Below are 22,931 nucleotides of genomic sequence, written 5' to 3' on the forward strand. Positions count from 1 at the left end.
AAGTTAGGCATGGGGCAGCTCGGCTTTTTCCTTCGGCAAACAGGTGGTTTGAAGAACAGACAGAAGTCGGTTACAGAAACTAATAGGAGGAGGAAGGGCTGAGGCTCATGAACTTACTAGGCGCCCAGGAAGGCCGTTTATTAGGGATTTGCATCCTGAACATAAAACACGCTCACTGCAGTGGGCGTGAGTGCCTATCGGGTGCACATAAGGGTGTTGCTTTCTGTGGGGATCAGAAAGACACCAACACTTCCTGCCCCGAGGACACGGTCAGTGCAGCAGATAACCCTCCACAAACACATTTCGGGGCAAAACAGAACATAAAAGCAGAGCTGTGGGCGCAGTGGAACGGACAGACCCCGTCCGGGGAAAGAGGAGGTGGGAGGGACAGGGCTGAGGACTCCAGGAAGGTTGGTTCCGGGGGGGGGGGGGGGGGGGGCCTGAGACGGGCCAAAAGGGTCACACTTAAGAATTCCGCAAGCACCTGTTAGAAATCTACGCGCCACTGAGGAGAGAGAACGCATAGCTGGACTGGCACGGGCTTGCCAAGGACGAGCGTCCTCGACAGTTGAAGGATGCAGGCAAAGTAAACCATCTACGCTCTCGTGTGAAATCTTACTACAGATAAATCTGATAAAAAATAAAAAAGATTTTTAAATGCTGTTAATCTGTATTTATTCTGAGAGAGAGAGAGAGAGAGAGAGAGAGAGAGAGAGAGAACGAGCAGGGGAGGGGCAGAGAGAGGGAGACAGAGGATCCTAAGCAGGCTCTGCGCTGTCAGCACAGAGCCTGATGTGGGGCTTGAACCCACGAGCTGAAATCAAGACGCTCAACCCACTGAGCCACCCAGGCGTCCTAAATGTTGCTACTCTTTTGTTAACGGACAAATCATTTCCTGTTTTAAGAAGTGCCTGTTCTCATAAGGGAAACATATACAAACTGATAAACAATACAACACAGGGCAGTAAGTTACGGCTAGCAATACACATCTAGTAGCTACGTGAACACAGAGGCATGGAACCAAATGTAGTAATATTTCGGTACACCAAAGTTTAAGGAGGAAATGATAAACGCACTGTATCTGAAACACCCATCTTGCAATCAACCTATCCTGACACGACGACCCGGAAGGATCAAGAGCCTCGGAAAGATCCACGCCAGGACCATCCTGAACGCCCGCCCCACAGACCAAGAACCTTGCCAGCTCGTCCCTCGGATGCAGTTACCTTCCACAGTGAACCACCACGGCGACGAGGTCGTACATTCTGTCAGGATTGGTTGCGTCGCCAGAGGTGTTAAACAGACGAAGTTCTAAAGGAAAAACTACCCGGTAAGACAGTTTTGTGTATCGATGAAGTTGATCCATGTACTTAAACCTCTTCAGGTGCAGAGCTAGAATCATGGGCAGTTTTTTAACTTTCATCCTATTCAAATAAACACGGAGACAGAATTTCATAAAAGACATTCACACCATGCCCTTAAAAGAACTATCAAACTTTAGGATTCCGTTAACAAACCATTAGTAGTTTTAATAGCCCAGCACTGCCCAGTTTTGCATCTTTCTACCAATTATTTTTATATTGGCAAAGCAACATTCTGAACATCTGAAGACTGTCCCACCCCACCCGTCATCGACAAAACACATAAATCTAATTCATACTCAATACGGCTTCAAAATAGATGAACGACATCAGTCCGCTGTTTAAGAAATCCTTATTCTGAAATACAGGTCCCTAATGATAAGGCAAACTGCACATGATGCCTATGATTGGTGGAGGAAAACCAGTTCCTTAGAGCTGCTAACTCCTTTGGATGTGAGGGGAGACTGAAATCCATCTGTCCCATCAGTCTATATAATTCAGTAACAGACTGACACAACGAGAAAAGCATGAAAGACCGTTCTGCGAAAGGTGTTTGCCAGAGATAAGAAGTAACTCCGAATTAGGAATAAGGACTACGTGTATCCTCGAAAAGAGAGTAAAATGACCCGCAAATTTAGGGTTAAGTTTTTTACTGTAAAACACCGGCTATCCTCCACACTCTAAATAATCTTTATTACGCCCTTAAATGTCATTTCGCCCCGACACGACTCCGCACTCCTGGCTCCTCCTAATGACAGCCTATTCTTCTGCAGGCTCAGCTCAAACGCTGTCCCCCCCACACAAGTAACCCCTCTCTTCAATCCCCCATCGGCACTTTCTAGATTCACTCTATGCATGTACAGTTTATGACCCCATCAAATGTTTACGATGATTACGGGTCTTCCTCTTCTTCTAGGGTCTAAAATCTTGCCAGGGAGAAACCATTTTTATTTTGTTTTCATTTTCTTTCTCTATCGAGCAGCATGCCTGGCACGTGACAGATACCTGACAAGTGTTGCAGCACTGAATTCCGTAAGTGTTCAATGAAGCAAGACACTTCATTAATTAAAAAACGAAATTTACTAAGCCATTGCCTCTAATGAAGTGAAAACAAAAATCATCCTGTGGCATCTCGCTAAACCTGCATCCTACAGATCTTAAATGCGGTGGGCAGCTTGTTATTCCGGAAACATTTACTATTCTACCCTGGCCTTTGAAAAACATTAGCGAGAAAAAACATAAACCGATACTCATTCCCGGAAAGAAAGCTAACAGTGTAAGAGTCTTTATGGCCTTTGCCTCAGCAATCCCAACTTCTAGAACTTAAACATATCCTCTCAGATACAAGACGTCTGAAACACATTCACTTCTAGAGTTATTTTAGATCGTGAAAAACTGGGAAAATCCTAGAGACAGGCATGCGACAGAGATAGTATGGGTTCAGTTCCAGACCGCCACAGTAAAGTCAGCATTGCAATAAAGCCAATGGAATGAAATTTTTGGTCTCCCAGTGCACATAAGAGTTAGGCTGACATTATACCGTGTCCATTAAATGTGCGATATCATTACGTCCAGAAAAAACAGTGCAGACACCTTAACTAAAAAACACTTCATCGTGAAAAACTGCAACCCATCACCTAAGCCTTCAGCGAGTCATGACCTCTTTGCTGGGGAAGGGTCCCGGCTCACTGCGGACTGATGGGGGTAGTGATGATGAAGGTCGTTGGGGTGGCTGCGGCACTTCTTAAAAGAAGATAATCACGTCTGCCACACTGACGGACTCTTCCTCTCGTGAACGATTTCTCTATAGCACGAGATGCCGTCCGAGAGCATTTCACCCGCAGAACTTTCCTCAAAATTAGAACCAGTCTTTTCAAACCGTGCCCTGCTTTAACTACCAAGTTTGTGTAGTATTCCAAATCCTTCGCTGACACTTCAACCGGCTTCACAGCATCGTCAGCAGGAGCAGATTCCATCTCGAGAAACCACGTTCTCTGCTCAGCCGTGAGCAGCAGTCCTCACCCCATCGCGTCCTGTCACGAGATCCCAGCAACGCTGTTTCCACCACATCCGCCGTGACTGCCTCCACTGCCGTCCCCAACCTCCAAAGTCGTCCCCGAGGGTGGGAATCCACTTCTGCCAAACTCTTATAAAAGATATTTTGACCTCTTCCCGTTGTTCTTAATGGCTTTCCATTTCAGGAGGGATTTAATTTACTTTGCCCAGATCCATCAGAGGAATCACTGTCTAGGGCACCTGCAACTTTATGAAATGGTATTTCTTAAAAAATAAGAAAGTCAGAATGACTCCTTGATCCACGGGCTGTGGAATGGACGCTTGTCAAAAGGCACGAAAACATTCATCTCAGGGCACGATCTCCATCAGAGCTCTTGGGTGACCAGGCAGCATGATCAGTGGATGAAGAGCAAAACTTGAAAGGAATCTTTTTTTCTGCCTTTTCCCCGGGGAGAAGGTCTCAACGGTGGGCCTCAAATATTCAGTAAACCATGCTGTAAACAGATGTGCTGTCATCCAGGCCTTGTCGTTCCATTTATAGAGCAGAGCGGATTTAGCGTAATTCTGGAGGGCCCCAGCATTTTCAGGATGGCCAGTGAGCATCAGTTTCAGGTCACCAGCTGCGTTAGCCCCTAACAAGAGAGCCCTGTCCTTTGAAGCTCCGAAGGCAGGCACGGACTTCCCTCTGGGTGTGCGAGTCCTCGATGGCACGCGTCGTCTTCCACAGACCGCTGTTCTGTCTACACCAACCACCTTCGTGGACGATCTTAGCCAGACCTTCCGGAGAACTTGCTGTAGCTTCTGCATTAGCACCGGCTGCTCCGCCTTTTACCTCCACGTCACGGAGACGGCTTCTTTCCTCAGCCCCCACCCCCGCAGCTTCCAGTTTTTCTCTTGCAGCTTCCTCGCCTCTCTCCGCCTTCGGAGAGTTGAGGAGAGTTTTGAGGGCTCGCTCTGGGTCAGACTTTGGCTCAAGGGAATGTTGTGGCCGGTCTGCTCTTCTGTCTAGACCACTCACACTTTCTCCGTGTCGGAAATAAGGCCGCTTCGCTTTCCTGTCACTTGTGCGTGCGCTGGAAAAGCACTCTTCACGTCCTTCACGAACGTTCCCTCGGCACTTGCGACGCGGCTGGAGTCTGGCACAAAGGACCCAGCTTTCAGTCTGTCTCAGCCGTCGACGCGCCCTTCCTCACGAAGCTTCACCATCTCTAGCTTTTGATTCAAAGCGAGAGACGCGGGACTTCTGCTTTCGCTGGCGCACGGAGGGGTCACTGCAGGGTTACTAATGGGCCTAGTTTCGATCTTGTTGTGTCTCAGAGACGAGAGCAGCCAGAGGAGAGGGAAAGGGGGCCGGGGCGGGGGGCGGGGGGGGGGGGGGAACGGACGGTAGAGCACTCAGAGGACATACAGCTCTCATCGAGGAAGCCCACCGTCTTGCGAGGGAGTGGTCTGTGCTACCCCCAAACATTACACCAGTGACATCGGAGAGCACGGGTCATTATGCGAAATGTGACCATACCGAGAAAGCGGGAAATTTGGTGGGAACTGCCAAAATATGACACAGAGACACAAAGTGAGCAAATGCTCTTGGAAAAAGGGCCTCAGTAGACTTGCTCGACGCAAGGACGCCATAAGCCTTCAATATGTTAAAAAAAAAACAACGCAGCGGAGTACAACAAAGCAGGGCACAATAAAATGAGGTGTGCCTGTACCTGTCTTACAGAAACTTCTTCGTAAAAGAGGGAATGATCACCAACTCATTTCTGAGGCCAGCTGAAAGCCGGTACCAAAACCTGACAACGGTATTACAAGAAAATCCCAGACCAATGATATCCCTCACGGTATCTCAAAGATGTGAAAATCAACAGAACATTAGCAGACTGAATCCGGCAACACATAAACCTCCCTTGGCGATGATATTATAGTTCTCCTAAATGAAACGCTGACGTTTCTGCCTCAGGTTCTTTGTAAATAAAGACCAGTAACTGCAAAAATGGCAAGATTCCTTTATGTCCCTGAATTAACAAAGTTATCATAAATTCGTAAGGAGCATTTTAAAATATTAACAGAGCCCATTTCTCCTCCGGAAGAAAAGCGTCCTCAGCCCAACTTCAGTTTTCCGGAAATTTTAGATCTCCGCAGAAAAACGATGCTTCCCAACGATGTGATTTTGAAAAACAAGCACGTCCCCTTCCAACCTAATCAGAGTATTCTGGACCGGGAATGAGCGGACCGCAGATACTATTTTCTCAGCAAAAGTGTACCGCCCTCGTCATACACCAGGTTACAAAGTCAATGCCTACAGCAGCCGCCGTCAGGAGGGGTGGCGGGCACATCTTCTCAACCTGGGGCCCCATGACCCAGCGAGCAGACCCTGACGAAAGAAGTCGTGTGCCCGAGATTTATCAGAGCGCTGCTCTGGGGGCCGAGTGAGCAAAGCCGAGAGGGAAGAGGAGGAAGCCAGCTGAGGGTTCAGTCTCGGGAAAAAGCCCACAGAGAGCAGCTCCAGCTTGGTCCCTCGGGGAAACCCTGCCTGGACTCTGAATCTCCCTGCAGATTTCTCTGGACCGTGGCGAGGTGACTGGGCTTTCACACTCTCTTCTCCCCCTGCCGGTCATAGGTCACAGGTTAAAGAAATTCCCAGAAGCTTCCTTCCGCGGTAGCCCCAGCCCCAGAGGAGTCCTCTGAAGAAGAGCCGGCGTGAAAGTGCCCCAAAGGAGTGGGGGTGGCGGAGAATGGGCCCTGAGGCCACTCCCGGACTAGAATACCGGCCACTCTGCTGCAGGCAAGGCGGGGTGCGGTGCACCACGAAGGCGAGTTCCATATTCTAGAGCTGTCTGCTGTCTGCAGATTCCCCAAGAATGGCCAGAAACCATTTTTTAAAGGAAAATTTCCCATTTGTGTAAACGGCGGGAGCCGAGCAAAGAGGTCCACACACACTGCGGGCCAGAGGGCACTAATATGCAAACTCTACCCCAGACAACTTTAACATCCCATCAGCACAAGCACATAAGAACTTAATGGAATTCTGTTGGCAGAGGAGTCTTGACCACGCAGAAGAGTTTCGTCATCGTACAGACAGAAAATTCCACCTTCTCGTGGACTGTCATGTCAACGAGGCCTAACTGGGGAAGGTCAGGCTGAGTGTGACAGGGAAACGGAAGTTATGGCTGCGCGTGAGGAAGACACCAGACTGAGTGGGAAGCACTGAGAGGAGAGCTGGACCCGACGGAGCCTGACTCCAGTGGGTGTCATCAACGAAGGCAGGTCTGGGGACAGGGCAGATCCAGTGCCACGACCGGGGGGTGGGGGAGTGGGGGAGAGTCCTGATCGCTACCTGGGGATGCTACCAGGCGCGCATCCGGACAGCATCGACCCGTCAAAAGACAGAAGGACCTAGGCAACCGGACACACGGGTCAGATTCAGGAGGATCCCAATGGGGGAGGGGGTGCTACGGTCTGAATGCCTGTGTCCCCCCCAAAACTCATGTTCAAAACCTAATACCCGACGTGACGGTTCTAGGAGGTGGGGCCTCCGGGAGGTGCTTACATCATGAGGGTGGAACCTTCACAGATGGGATTAGTGTCTTTATGAAAGACCCTAGAGGGCTTGCGGGAGTCCTTCCACCAGGCAGGAAGGCACCTGCTGGGGACCACGAAGAGGGCCCTCACCGGAACGCGACATGCTGGTGCCTCGATTCTGGACCGCCAGCTTCCAGAATGCGAACGGATCGATAGATTTCTGCTATTTATAATCCGCCCAGTCTATGGGGTTTTGTGACGGCAGTCTCAGCAGACGGAGACAGGGTGTGTGTGAAAGGGCTGACTACTCCCGACGTGATACTAACCGTGACTAGAACCTGCACACGCAGGAAAACGATATGCATCTAGCTAGGGAAACCGAGCAGAAGGGAAGAACTTGGCCTCAGGAACAGGAAGAACCTCAGTTACCACTAGATCAGGGTGGACAGAGACAGGCAGCGGCCACAACAACTAGACGCTGAGTCACCTGGGCACTGCGTGAGTCCTCAACGCCGCCCGCGGACAGGGGTGGGCCTGGAGGCGGGCTCGGCTGAATGTGGCCTAAAGGGAGAGAGAGTACAGGGAGGGGAGGGAGTACAGGGAGGGGAGCGAGGAGGGGTGTGTAGTGGAGAGCCGGTCAGGCTGGCTCAGCTTTCCACTGTCACTCGTCATCAGATCCCGCTCTCAGGGAGAGGGGAGTGACGGGCGAGTGCTCCTTAAAATCCCAAGCGGCACTCCCAGCCCAGAGGACAGGAAAACAGCACCTAAAACAACGCCATTAGCCATCAAATCCTCTCGTTCCAGTTCCCCGGCTTCATCACCTTGCTTCTACCCTATGCTTTTATCCTCCCACTGGGTGACAGCTCAGGACTGTTTCATCCACATTTACCAACCTCGTATTTTCCCTGGACTGCGCTATACAGGGGTGCTACGTGAAAGGAGTCAATGTGCGGCCAAATTCCGTATGAAAGATAAAGAGGTAAATTTCTTCTGTTCTGTGGGTCTTCTCAGAGTCCACGATATGAAGCATGAATAAACAATGAAGAGGAAATTTTACTATATAGCAAATTCATTTGATCGCGGAATACTTATTTTAGGGCACCATTTCCAGAAATCGTTCTTTGACGTTGTTCCAAGGTCGGCTGGTTGCAAAGACGACACTGTCTTTACGTTAATACAAACAGATTCCGAATGAAAGCCAAATCACATGCATTTTTCTACTGTGGTAAAAAACGTGCGAACTTCACCATCTTCACCCCTTTTAAGCAGAGACTACGGCAGTGTTGCCTATAAGCACACAGTTGTGCCACAGATCTCCAGAACTGTGGAGAAAATCGCCCGATTTTCATTTCGCAAACTGAAAGTCTACACCCGCTGAATAACTCCTCTTCTTCCCTCCCCGCAGACCCGGACAAGCACCATTTTATTTTGTCTCTCAGAACGTCACTACTTTAGATGCAGCAGATCACTCGAATCCTACAGAATTTGCCTTTTTGTGACCGGCTTACTTAACATGATACGCTCAAGACTCCTCTATGTTTTATGTGACAAGATTTCCTTCCTTGTTAGGGCTGAACGATACCCCATTTTACGTTCATCCCACATTTTCTTTACCCGCTCATCTGCAGATGGACATCTAAGCCGCTTCCTCCTGTTGGTTACTGTGAACGATGCAGCAACAAACACAGGAGCACACACATGTCTTCTGACACCGTTTTCAATCCTTGTGGATACGCACCTAGAAGAAGGAACGCGAGATCCTCAGGTAGCTCTATTTCCAGTATTTTGAGGCACCTCCACGCTGTTTTCCATAGGAGCTAGGCCAGTTTGTAGTCTCCCCAATAGCGAACGAGGCTCCAGTTTCTCCACATCGTCGCCACACTTATTTTCTCACTTTCCAGTAACGGCCACCCTGACTGGTGCGGAAGGATACCTCGCTGTAGTTCTGATGTGCCTTTTCCCGACGATTAGCTTTAGTTGAGTATCTTCTCATATGCTTGGCGGCCATTTGTTTATCTTCTTTGGAGAAATGTTTACTCAAGTCCTTCGCCTGGTTCTTGTTGCCGAGCCGTACGAGTTCCTGATATATTCTGGGTTATTAACCTCTTGTCACGTATTGGCTTTCAAATATTTTCTCCCATTCATGCCCTTTCACTCCATTTATCGTCTCCCTATGTTACGCGTACGTTTTAAGTTTGACAGAGTCCCATCTGTCTACTTTTGCCTTTGTTGCTTGTGCCTCTTGGTGTCATATTTGAGAAATCATGGCCATATCCAAGGTCATGAAGGCTTTCCGTTATTCTAGGAGTTTTACAGTTTCAGGTCGTATGTTTAGGCCTTTCATCCATTTTGAATTAAGTTTTGTACATGGTATAAGGTAAGGTTTTGCACATGGATATCCAGTGGTCCCAAAACATCGGGTGAAGAGACTGTACTTTCCCTATTTTTGTATCGTGCGGCCTTGGCGCACTTGTAGATCACCTGACCATGCGAGTGAGGGTTTATTTCTGGGCTCTCTACTCTTTTGCATTGATCTGTAGGTCTGTCTTTATCCCAGTCCATGCCGTTTTAATCCTGTAGCTTTGTAATAGGTTTTGAAGTCAGGAAGTGTGAGGCCTCCAGCTTTGTTTTTCTTTAAAGACTGTTTTGGCTTTAAGAGTCCTTCGAGATTTCTCCTATGAATCTTGGGTGTTTTTTCCCCCTATTTCATCAAAAACTGCTATGGAGATTTTGATAGAGGTTAAACTGAATCGAATCTGTAGACTCTTCTAGGTAGTATGACCATTTTAACAGTATTAAGTCTTCCAATGCATAAACGCAAGATATCTTTCCATTTATTTGTACATATCTTCTTTAATTTTTCAGTACCATTTTATAGTTTTCAGGGTACAAGTCTTTAGCCCCCATCGTTAAGTCCATTTCTAAGTATTTTATTCCCTTTGATGCTACTGTAAATGGGATTCTTTTGTTAATTTTCTTTTCGGATCGTTCAGTTAGTGCCCAGAAATGCAACCGATTTTTGCGTGTTGATTTTGTATCTGCAGGTCTGCTGAATTGATTAGTTCTAACAAGGTTTTTTTTCTTGTTGTTGTTTCATCTTTAGGGTTTTCTGTCAATAAGATCGTTATCTGTGAACAGAGATAATCTGACTTCCTCCTTTCCCTTTTGGATGCCTTTTATTTCTTTTTCTTTTTTTTTGCCTAACTGCCCGGGCTAGGATTTCTAATACTATGCTGAATAATGGCAAGACTAGGCATCCTTGTCTTGTTCCTGATCCTAGAGAAAAAGCTCTTATTTTTTTAACCACTGGGTCTGATTGTTAGCTGTGGGCTTGTTATAGATGGTCTTTATTATGTTGAGGTATGTTCCTTCTATCCCTAGTTTGCTGAGTGTTTTTTATCGTGGACGGGTGTTGAATTTTCTCAAATGCTTCTTCTGTGTCCACTGAGATGATCCCGTGGTTTTTGTACTTCATCCAGACTGAAACCTTTTAAAGTCAAACTGGTTTTTGTTTCTTTAATAAGAACTATGATCTGTATATCCAACACAATCTTACTCTCTTATTCCAAGACTACAAACTGTGGACTTTCAGAGCTGGCAGATGTCAACTAATGCAAGTGAGACCCAAAAAGATTAAATGAGACTTGCTCAATATTACAACGCAAGTTATCAGAAGGGCTGACGCTAGATCCTAGTAGAAAATAGATAATTTCTATATTGCTGTCTTTCCGTAAACTAACGTGCAACTTATCCTACAGAAATACTCTAAAAACTGTGTGAAAATGTGTCTGTTGGTGGGCATATACATACAAAATATGCATGTTCACCAAAGCAATGTAACAGTAAAAAAAAAAAAAAAAAAAAAAAAAAAAAATGGGAACAATCTAAGCTATTAGATTTAGCTGTGAACACAGTTCACAGATTATGGTATATTATGGTACGCCCATACAAAAAGTCTATGGAGCACCTCTTCAGAATGATGTAAAAATATACTTTCAGTGACATGCTTGTCATTTATTAAGTGAAAAAAGCTACAAAACTGCATATAAAAATTTGATTCCATTGCCAGAATTACATGTGTGCATACAGACACCCTTCAAAAATCCAGGATACACAAAAATGTTAACAGCGCTTTCATAATGATTCTTAATTGACGTATACTCATCTATATTTTCTAATTTCTTTACAGAGCATATATATATATATATATATATATATATATATATATATATATATATATTCCCCATGTATATTAACAAAAAACCTCATATTAAATGATATATTAAAATCTCCTGGATGTCTGCAAAACAAACAGCTTGAGTTTGTAAACCATCTTTAATTACTCACGTATACGGCTATTTGTCATTCTGTACAAAGACCAGCCAGGCTCACAGATACGCCTTCCTCCATGTGGCCAAAGAAGTTCGCGAGTCGGATTCCTCTTAGTTACGTTTAGTCCTTGACTCTGTCTTCCTTAACCAACAGTCTTAGACACCTTCTACACTTTCAGGATCAATCTGATACGTCCTCTCCCAAACTTATGTGAGGTACCCACCCCAATCATCTTCACTAACAGAAGAGAACAATGAGTCATCTGCTTTGATTACCTGTGTCCACTACCTAAAACCCCTCCCTTCCTAATAAATGTATCTGTGTCCAAAATAAAAACAAAAACATAATCATTTAAAAAACCTAAGTTCTTCTTTTCATGAACATTTCAGTTCAACCGTCAGGTGGGGCCATACTAGGTAGACGGCTGTGCCGTCAGGGGAGAGGGGAAACCCAAGCAGAGCAAAGAGCATGTCTGTATGACCTCTGTGCATGGTGGGGGTGGAGGGAGAAGACCGGTTACCTACAGGGTCACTGAACAATTAGATAAATACAGAAAGATAACGGGAGCCAATTTTTACTTTCAGAGAAGGAAACCACAAATATGAAAAAGGAGAAAACTAGAATGGACCCTATGGTGTTGGCTGAAATTGAGGATTTAATTGTGAATTCATGGCTTTTCAATATGGAAAGATCAACAGGCAAGATACACAGGTAGAGATGTGAAATTGGGAATTTAATTGGGAACTTAGGGTTTTTCAATACGGAAAGATCAACAGTCAAGATACACAGATATAGATGTGAAATTGGGAATTTAATTGGGAACTTATGGTTTTTTAATACGGAAAGATCAACAGGCAAGATAAACAGGTATAGATGTGAGCATATACCCCCACCCTCCAGCTCTGCTCACCCAGGGGGCTCGAGAACAGAAACATCCCGATAGCAGGGAGCACCCCTCTATCAAAGTCTTGCTTTCTAAACATCATTCTCCTCCTCAAAGGAACCAGGTCTCTCTGGAGAAATGGCTGGACCAGAGTGGGGGCAAGGCAAGTACAAAATGAGAAAATGAGCCAGGAGTATCTTGTGGTGCCAGAAAGTAAAGAAACACTCAAGGATGAGGGGACATGTCATAAAGACACAGGCACCAGCTTGAAGGGGTTCCCGCTGGCCAAATCGGGGATCGTTTGCACATAAAAAAAGTAAGAATGGCAACGGATCATAACCCGCTGAAAAAAACAAACAAACAAAAAAAACCCTGGAGTCCAAACTGAGATTTAGAAAATGAAAAATACTAGAAGTCTGATGAGGAATGGGTGTATTTACAATCTGAAAATAACCTCCACACAAAATACTTATGAATTATACGTGAGCAAAAACATAGCGTAAGAGTGAAGAACTCTGGGAGACATCCCCTTAATCAAGTGCTCAAAAGTAACAGCACCAGTAATGGGATGTGCAGCAAAGGGTTAACCTAGCAGGCCTCAGACTGTCTTTACAAAGGTCTGCTTGTGGGGCCCCTGGGTGGCTCAGTTGGTTAAGTGTCCCACTCCGGCTCAAGTCATGATCTCGCGGTTTGGGGGTTCGAGCCCCGCGTCGGGCTCTGTGCTGACAGCTCAGAGCCTGGAGCCTGCTTCGGATTCTGTGTCTCCCTCTCTCTCTCTGCCCCTCCCCTGCTCACACTCTGTCACCCTCCTGTCTCTCAATAATAAATAAACGCTTAAAAAAACCACTTTTATTAGAAAGGTCTGCTTATAAGGGTGATCCTTGGATAATATATGAGAATTTGGATTTGAGGAGTGTCCCCAAATGATAAGCGTGTCTCAACACGCCTAAATTGTTTGAACAAACAATATGGCTTATGCTCAACACCTGTTTTCCTTCTGATAGAGTCTGGAATTTTGGTACATGCTGGGCAGACGGCGCCTAGCCTTCGGTTTAAAACACTGGACACTGAGTCTATAATGAGCCTCCCTAGCAGAAAACACTTTTCCCACGTCACATTCAACGCTACAGGAGTGAAGTACGCCCACGTGACTCCATGGGACTGGACTCCCGGAAGCTCACCTGGTTTTCTGCTTTGCTGACGTGCTTTGTCACCTTTCCCTGTAATAAGTCTCAGCTGTGAGCATGACTACATACACGGAGTCCTGTGAGTCCTTCTAGTGAGTGTCCGGAGTGGTCTTAGGGACCCCCACACACCATGTGTCACTTAAGAGGATACAATGGGAAGAAGAGAGCTTCACTTCTGGGAGACGCCCACCCAGAATACATAACCTGAACCTAATCCTAAGAAAACACGAGATGACCCCAAAGAGGGCGGTCTATAACATAACGAATCGGCAATCTTCAAAACTCTCAAGATTTTTAAAGTCAACAAGAGACTAAAGAACTGTTCCAAATGTAGAGACTAAAGAGACACAAATACTAAATGTAATGTATGTTTCTGGGCTGGATCCTTTTTTCCATAGAGGACATTACCGGGACATCTGCGCTAATAAAATAAGGTCTACGAGAACAGTGGCGTGTCAGCGTGACTTTCCCCGTGTGGGTGAATACGGCCATGGGAAAACTTCCTTGTTGGCAGGAAATGGCTACTCAAGTGTCCAGGATCGTGGGACATCACACCAGGACCTTATTTTCAAACGATTTCGGGTAAAATGGCATTCTTGGTACGGTTCATACAGCTTTTCTTTGACTCTGAGACTGTTTCAACGTAAGAAGTAAGGTAACGAGAATGATGACGACGACTCCATTCCCTGATACCGAATCCCAAAGAAGAGAAGGTACGACATCCTATGTGGGAAGAGCGGAAACTCGGGTACAGCTCCCCCTACCCCTCCCCACCAAGGAAAAAGCTACACAGGCAGCAAAGCCTCAAAGTCAAATATTTTAACCGTACTGGTTTAGGATTGTTAAACAAGTGTAGAAAGTGGCCTGAGGGTGGGGAGTGGGTAAGAAGTTGATCTGGTAAGAAGTTAATGCGTCTTCATTACTCAACGATAACATTCAAAAGTTTTACTCAGTGTAAATTTTCACACATCCCTTTCAGCTAGAAAAGCCCATCGATAACATCCATTGCCAGAGCAATCACTAAAACAGTTTAAAAACTCTAAATTACCGTTTGTGTGCCTCCTGTTTGCTGCGACATTCTTCACAGTAATATTTGTATTCACTGCACAGAGTTTCTGTGTTGCTAAAACCCCTGCGTAAAATTCAAAATAAATTTATTTTGTCTATACCGGAAAACTGTGTGTTTGTTTCAAAATATTCTAAACCAAAGACATTCATTAAATTTCAACATAAACACATCTACAATTACCTTAAGCAGTGAGTGATCGATGTGTTTTGTTCCACGTCAACAGAAAGGTCTAAAAAATCTTCATCTTTGCTGCTTATCTGGAAAAACAGGGAATTACCTTTGATTTTTTGAAATATCAGTAAATCACTGCTCTGAAAGGATAGAATTAAATTCATTCTATTAGTAGTAGGTATATGAAGAATTCTTTTTCCCCCCAAATTCACAAGAAATCTCCTTGATCTGGATTACCCAACGGGACACTGAGTAAACGACTCTCATCATGTGGACAGGTTAAACAGCAAAGTACATCTGGGACCGATTCCCTTACTGGCAGAGGCTAAGATGTCAAATCCCATCACTTTCCTGAATCTCGGTATTATCGTCAAGCACGAAACAAACTGCCCATATACACTGATACTTAAAACACACACACACACACACACACACACACACGCACACACAGGCCAAGACGGAATGAGGATGCTTGGCAAGGGCCTGACGCCCGTGTTGTTTTATCATTCAGGAAATAATTATAGCCTAAAATGCCAAATTACAATCTTCACCGACGACCTTTTCTAAACCTTCCCTAAAAAAACCTAACGTAAGGTTCTGTTTGAATTATGGGCAAATCATCTGATAAAAAAAATTAGCGCTTATTCGTGTGAACAGGATTAGGGTAGAACTGCGGATGTCACTTTTCCTAGCTCTTTCCTTCGGCGACTCTCTGCCCGGGGTGAGCGTACAACAGGGCTCTGGCGGAGCCTCGCACCCACCACGGCCGTACCCCCGGGGGGTAAGCGCTCTCCTGCTTCAACGGCGCACCTGTTTCAGGAGCTCGGCATCAGTAACTTGTGATACATCGTGTAGCTGTACGGATTTAGAGCCGCATCTACTATGTCCTTATGCCAACAGGAGTATGTTTTTACCGTGTACACACGGTACAGTGTACACGTGTAAGGAAGGTACAGTGTAAGGAAGATGGCAGAGAGAGAGGAAAGGGGACGTGAGGTGCTTAAGGAAAAAGAATCAGCTCCGTTTTGGAGGAAGGGTGGCGTGGCAGAGACAGGCTAACACGCGGCTTTACGTGCAGGCCAAAAAGGAGTGAAGATTTAAGAGCCCGGTGTTTGTCAAAATGAGGTCTGCGGGTTCTCAGGCGCTGCCTCGGCGGTCTTCATTTTACATTTCCATCTTTATGATATAAATGGAGGCTCTGGATCATCTGGATATATCTGAGTTACTATGTTTGGGTTCACAAGCGTGCTGGTACCAGGCAATCTCCGAGTGGGACACTATTTAACTTTCAAAAGTGTTTGTAAACACGTCTGCTTGTTGTCGGACTCCCGTGATCTAACGTCAGGTCACACCCAGGATGTGGGAGACTCAGAGAAGCAGTCTAAGCTGGAGACGTGGGTGGGGAGTCATCAGCACAGGCGGTAAACGAAAACGGACTGTGACCCTCCCGATGCAGAGTGAGAAGCCACCCAAAGTGAAAGCCTGGAGGACACCCACATTTAAAGACTAAACAGAAGAAAAGGAAAGAGGCCAAGAAGAAACCATCAGAAGACAGAGTTGTCAAGGGACCCAGCCTCCTAACCAACTGGGGTATTAACAACCGCGTTACCAACACCTGCCACACAAACACTGCCTCCTCCAAGAAGCCCACTCCTACGTGGAGAGGTCAGGTCTCCTTGTTCTCTGACTCGCGCGGGCTCTCGTGCTTACCTGAACCGTTAACGTACTGGACTGGAATTGTCTACCTGTTACCGGTCTGTACTCCTCTACGAGCAGCTGCAGATCAGGACCTCTATGTCTTACTCACCTTCTGCCAACCTCTACCCATCTTCTACCTGGCCCAGCTGGCACTTAAATATTTATGCAAAACTAAAGAAAGGATACATATTCACCCTTCAGAAATTCTCAATTTCATCCCTCTAGCTGAGTTTGATAAAGGCCATGGGGTACTGATGACCATTTACTGAATCTGCAAGATAATGACTGGGATTCTGAGGAAATATTCTCAATTCATACCTTTAATTCTTGGGAAACTATCTGCAAACATAGACTGCAGGCCACAGGAGGACCTAGCAGAGAATGGGGGGAAGGATCACTAGCCATCCGTTGCGAATAAAATAAATATTTGAGCAAACAAGGATGGGTGACATCACTTTGTCCTTCAAAAACATCTAATCCTCATCCCCCATCGTCCCCAGTCTACAAAATAAGCTTCCAAGGCCTGGCACCACAGCATCCCAAAGACCTCCACAGGGTCCCAAATCTACTCTGCCCGCTTCACCAAAACTACATTTCCCAACATGCTAAGCAAATTTAACTATCTCCTGTCTTCTTGAAGAGGATGAATTATACACGTCTTCGAACACAGACCAAATTTCATCACACCAAACACCAACCAACTGCCAAATTCTGATTCTACTCACTCTTCCGATTGAAACACCGCTCAGTGTATTTCCTAAAGCTTGGAATTCAGCTACAACAGAATTTTTCTTTGTAAGGTGTCTCTATACAACTCATGTTCAAACCAGTGGAGTTGCTCAGATCGAATAAAGGTGAGTCCTGAGACCAATTCCTGCCATCAAACACTGCCCAGTCAAGCTCTTACTGCAATGGCTACAACAACGAACAGTAATCCTTACTCTAACCCAAAAACACCCACACAGGATGTTAATGCATTCAAGCATTCAGTTAAACCTCTTTCGCTTGATGTGAAAGAGGTTCACCAGTAAAAATGGATTCACAAAAGAGAATTTTATTTATTACAACTGTGTCCTTTCATTAACTAAAATTACACTGTTGACAATGATCATCCTGCAGAGCTCTGGTTATAGTTAAAAAGATGAACGCATAATCCACAGTCAACAGTCACTCAGCTTTATTGGTTAGGGTTCCACTGAAAGAGCCTATCTTTTTATTCATGGTTGAATCAAAAGGATCACTATTTGCTGTAAGAGAAAGAAACCGCACTACTGTTTACATTAGCACCAAAAACAAAACAAAAGACAAAAGAACACCAACAAAAAACCCCCACACTTAGGTATGTAAAGCTAACAAAGTATGTACAAGATCAACACGAGGACAACGACAAGATGACTTCTTCCATAAGAAAGAAAGATGTAAATAAATGCATAGTCCATGTAAATGGACAGTAAAGACTCAATGTTGTCAAGAAGTCAGTTCTGCCCAACTTGATCAACAGAGTCAACACAATCCATTCAAAATCACAGCACATGATTTTATGGATAATAAACCAGTTTCTAAATCTTTTATGATTCTCCAGTTTACATGGAGAGGCAAGAGGCCCAGAGAAGACAAAGCAATAATCATCACAAGTGAGAAGCAACCTAGACACCCTTCAGTATGTGAATGGATAAACTGTGATATGTCCACACGATGAAACAGAATTCCGTGGTGAAAAGAAACGGGCTGCCAGGCTACAAAAAGACATGGAGACACCTCAGGTACCTATTGCTAAGAGAAAGGAGAAATCTGAAAAGGCCTCGCTCCTATCTACGATTCCAACTGTACGTGTCACCCTGCAAAAGTCAAAACTATGGAGGCAGTAAAACGAACGATGGCTGCCAGGGATTTGGGGAGGAAGGAGGGGTGAATCTGTGAAGCACAGAGGATTTTTAGCGCACTGAAACTACTCTGTATCATACTGTAGTGAAAGACACGGGTCATTATACGTTTGTCAAAATACACAGAACCCCAGAACGGGTGATACCAAGAGCGAACTCAAATATGGACTACAGAGTTAGTTGATAATGCAGCCATCAATTAGTGGCCCATCAACTGCAACCAATGCACCTCAGTAGTGCAAGATGTTAAGAACAGGGGGAAGTGGAGGAGAGGAGGTATTCGGGAACTTTCTGTACTTTCCACTCAATTCTTCTGAAGTCTATTAATTAAAAAAGAAGAACACGGCTCCTTATTAGCCTCCGCCAGTGCAAGTTTATCTGATCTAGTCAACCAAGGAACTACGTTATTCTTCCAAACATCCATAAAACATCTGATCTTTTCTCGCCGTGGACTCTCTTTTCCCCTGGACGATGCTCCTGTCCTCTTAAAGCTAGTAGCGCGACCATCATGCTGACGGCTGAGTCAGGCAAAAACCCTCAGCGGATGCTGGATCCTAGGGGAGATGTTGATGAAGAACAAGGTATTTGTGTCTCCCCACAGACTGCCCATAGTCACCAAGCGGAGAAGCTGAACAACAATTTGGGAGATCAAAGTTAATTTCCCCATCAAGAGGCAGGTGGGTACTGTGTGCCCAGACAGGACGCCCTGAGAAGGACACAACACTAACTGACCGCTCCAGCCAAGAACGCACCCGCAGCTAATAAAAGAAGGAAGCATCAGGCAAACTCGGTAAGAGCAATGTTCAACTGTTTTTAAAAAGGAGGCACACCTTCTTTTAAAATGTAAAACGAATGTCATAAAAGACCAAAAACACTACGGGAATGCTCCAGATTAAAGGCGGCTAGAGAAAACATGACAACTACATGAAACGCACACCGCTCGAGCAAACTCTTAACCAGATGCGGTTGCAGGGGAAGAAATGCCGTGAAGGACACTGTTGGCTCAACTGGCAAAACTGAGTAGTGGATGCCTGATTCAACAAGAGTCTGATCTTTCATTCCTCAAGTGAGAAATGAGGTAACGAGGTAGCGATATAACAAAAGGACCGAGTTATCCGATCCCATGTGGAATCCAGTGGAATCCAGTGGAATCCTTTTTGGGCTTCCTCCCTACCTCTCGTCTTTACAAAGTATCCAGCAAGCGGGTGCCTTCCCCGCGGAGTATAACAAATACGCTTTAGTTTTTATTCCGACGAGACACATAACTGTAGGGAAAGGAAAAACAAACGCATGTGCCTCCCTGACCTGTAAGTTTCTTACGGGCTTGCCTGACACACGGACACAGAATTTCCAGAACCCGGCTCTCTGGCCTCTTCTACTGAAACAGAATCAAACACGGTTGATCCTTGAACAATGCAGAGGGGGGTCAGGGGCACCGAACTCCCCAACCCACACCCCCGCTGCGGTTGAAACTCTGGGCGTAACTTTCGACTCCTCAAAAAGCTAACTACTAACAGCCGGCTGTTGACCAGAAAAGCCTTACCGATAACGTAAACACTTGATGAACACACACTTTGTATCGTGATATCAGTAAAGTAAGCTGGAGAAAAGAAAACATTACGAAGAAAATACATTTACAGTACTGTATCCAAAAAAAAAAAAAAAAAAAAAAACCCACAAACAGGTGGACCCAGGAAGTTCGACCCCCTATTGTCCAAGGGTCAACTGTGGTCCGAAACTGCAGGAAGTTACTTTTTCTGTCGTCGCAGGTATTCACTGTTAATAAGCAACATTATGGAAAAAGTGTAGACAGATCCCTTTCAAGTGACAGGTACATCTTTAATCTTCGTTTATCCTACACCTAAGAAATTCCAGCCTCGCGTTCCACTCTCTCACTCATCCTCCAAAGAACTTTCGGTAAAAAGGAAGTAAATTTGCTCCCTCTAAAATTTTATCATATACTTACGGTTTCACAAGTAAGACATCTGGTTTCATTTGTTAATGTTCCCTGAAAAATCTCATGAACCCACGTCGGGTCTGGTGGGCTGCTGTTATTTTCGCTGTCGATATTACCATTAGGTAAACGGCCATTTTGCTTTTCCTGCTTTCTCTCTTCTTGTAAAATATCAGCAATTGTATTTAGTAGGTAATTTAAGAATTCATGGGCATCTTGTTGCATGTAGTTGTCAAAAAGTTCTAAAACCAAAAATACATGAGGGCATTATTTCAGAATTAGTAACTTCATTAAAACTAGATTTAAAACGAGAATCTCGTAGTCTATCAGAACCAAGTACAAACGTCTGGCATTGTCGGTCACATACAAGAAACAGACAATCTTTCACATACGGAAATAGGACTAAATTTGGAGAAAAGACAGTTGAGATGAGAACTTTCCTTTTAGAGAAATGATACTAACCGATCCATGAGAAAAGGGCAAAACCCGCCTTGTACGTTTACGTAACATATGGAAGGGACCAGAAACCGCTGTATTATTCCGTAAACATTACGACGTGGCAAGTTGTAAAACTGACACTGGACAACCTCTTGCCAACGGGAAGCCAAATGCTTAAGAACCACACAGAAAGTTTGCTGCACTTCTGAATCACTGGGCTGTGCATCCTCGGGATTCAGTCGGGGGGGGGGGGGGGGGGGGGGGCTGGGACCCGGGACTTTTCAAAGGTCCTCCAGGCGAGTCTGAGCTTCAGTCAGGTCCAGGAAACAGTGGTGTCACCAATGACCTATTCGAGCCAGATGGTCCCTAAGGCCCTTCCAAAGGTGACAGGTGCCCCGCAGCTACACAAATGGGTAAATGTGATGGAAATACTGCTTTACCCTGCGCTTGACCCGACACAACCTGACACTGAAAGGTACGGACTTTACAGGCGGGGTCCCACTGGATCTTTTGAACACCGCTGCGACATCGTTATGGTTATCCTTCAAATGAGGGAAGGGGATCAGAGAGGAAAAGTCACGCTGCTGGGAAATGCAGGCCCAAGATGCAAACCTGGCAGTCCCGACTCCGGCAGGCGGGGTGACTGAGCCGCGCACGGACAGACGGACGCCTGCGGCTTAGTCAAACACGTGCAGCAGGTACCGGGTCAGGAAAATTTTACCTTGATAGATCCTCGAGGACCATTTAACGAATTCCAGGAAGATTACAGTTAACGTATTTTAAATAAAAGAGTATAAATTAGGAAGAAAACTTTGGGAGAGTCTAAGATAAAACAAAATATTCCATTTTAGAAGAGCTACAGTTATGACTGCGTAAAGTTAAATCCTCTGGATTAGAAATCATTGAAAAGGTTTACAAAAAACCATAAAACCTAAAAGTTATTAACATCTTCAACACAGAAAGAGCTTGAGCCGAAGGAAATACAAAGTGTGGAAAGGACTTGGAATCAACAATTTATAGAAGCTAAATTCGAAAGGTTAAGAAACACGCAAAGACGTTCAACCTCATGGTAATCAAAACCGTCTTAATTTTCTGGTCCGTAAACGGAATACCATCTTCCTTTGCAAAGTCACTGTACAAACAGAATGGGAACAGGTGAGAATGTTCACTGGGGAGGTATACTCAAAGAAAATAAAAGAATGATTTCAATCCTGGCGTCAGAAAGACCTTTAAAAAGTATCAGATTGAAGTTGCTACAGTTGCTACAGCAAGACTGTTGGGATTCCTATGACGGTCCTACCACTAATTACATGCATGTCACAGGCAACTGACTCAACCTCTCTTGGATTTCAAGTCAAGCACAACAATGTGAAGAGTGGAGTGAGGGGCGCCTGGGTGGCTCAGTCGCTTGAGCGTCCGACTTCGGCTCGGGTCACGATCTCGCGGTTTGTGGGTTCGGGCCCCCGCATCGGGCTCTGGGCCGACAGCTCGGAGCCTGGAGCCCGCTTCGGGTTCTGTGTCTCCCTCTCTCTCTCTCTCTCTCTCTCTCTCGGCCCCTCCCCCGGCTTGTGCTCGGTCTCTCAAAAACAAATAAATGCAAAAACAAAATTTAAAAAAAAAAATGTACTAAGAGCCACACAGGAAGCATCCATCTGTTCACGCTTCATCTCTCTGCTGTAAGCTTTGCCCTGAGGGACCCGATTAGCCTTAAACAAACCCCTTATGTTCTTTCTCAGAACAGTAACAGCCCTGAGTCCTGAGCCCTAAGATACAGTGCATCGGCCTATGTGGACTTAACATCTACTGATGTGTAATTTGGTGTTCCGAGTGTGCAACGGTCTCTGCCCGCGAGGCAGCCAAGCGCCGTGACACCATTCCCCTCCCCCGCTCCCAGCAGAAGTTCGGCACCACACCCATCACCGTGACAGAGCCCCCTCCACTGCAGACCCCCCTGGCCATCTACTCCATCCCTCAGACCAAGCCAAGTCGCGCTCAGAAACCTTGGATGGTTCCGCCTTTGGACTGGTCTGGGCCAAAGTTGGGAAAAGTCAAGTCAATCACCTTTCACCTTGCCTCTCGATGCAATAATCCTTCATCCCTGAAAATACTACTCCGTCCCCCAACCCTAGGCTCCCATCCTCTATTACTGTCGTTCATTTACTGTCCCTTACGTCCTTCCTCGACCTTGGGATTTGCTACTCTCTCGACCCTTTCTGCTGTTCCCTCCAGGAGCCAGTTTCTGTTCTAAACTCCCCACGTCTCCAACCTTTGGCATTTTTGAGCTCCCTGCGGCCACTTCTAAATCGTCCCATGTCATCTGCATATTAAAAACCCTCGCCCTCAGTCAAAAAAGCTATTAAGATCTGGCCTTAAGCCCCATCCTTCTGTGGCCGTCGGCCGCCTCCCCCTCCCTCACT

At 45.7% G+C, this 22,931-nt stretch overlaps 1 protein-coding gene across 2 annotated transcripts in view; it reads right to left on the reverse strand.

Moving 5' to 3' along the window:
• Positions 1-22,931, reverse strand: part of USP12 (ubiquitin specific peptidase 12) — a 72,336-nt gene that overhangs the window by 3,056 nt on the left and 46,349 nt on the right. For both annotated transcript variants that reach the window (XM_049647372.1, XM_049647371.1), the window contains exons 3-6: positions 20,089-20,318; positions 14,551-14,627; positions 14,350-14,433; positions 1,227-1,424 (exon numbers count right to left, since the gene is read on the reverse strand). In XM_049647372.1, the coding sequence (XP_049503329.1) occupies positions 1,227-1,424; positions 14,350-14,433; positions 14,551-14,627; positions 20,089-20,301 (572 nt within the window). In that variant the 5' untranslated portion in view covers positions 20,302-20,318. The remainder of the gene's footprint in view (positions 1-1,226; positions 1,425-14,349; positions 14,434-14,550; positions 14,628-20,088; positions 20,319-22,931) is intronic.

This window comes from Panthera uncia, assembly GCF_023721935.1.
Source record: "Panthera uncia isolate 11264 chromosome A1 unlocalized genomic scaffold, Puncia_PCG_1.0 HiC_scaffold_16, whole genome shotgun sequence".
NCBI classification, from domain to species: domain Eukaryota; kingdom Metazoa; phylum Chordata; class Mammalia; order Carnivora; family Felidae; genus Panthera; species Panthera uncia.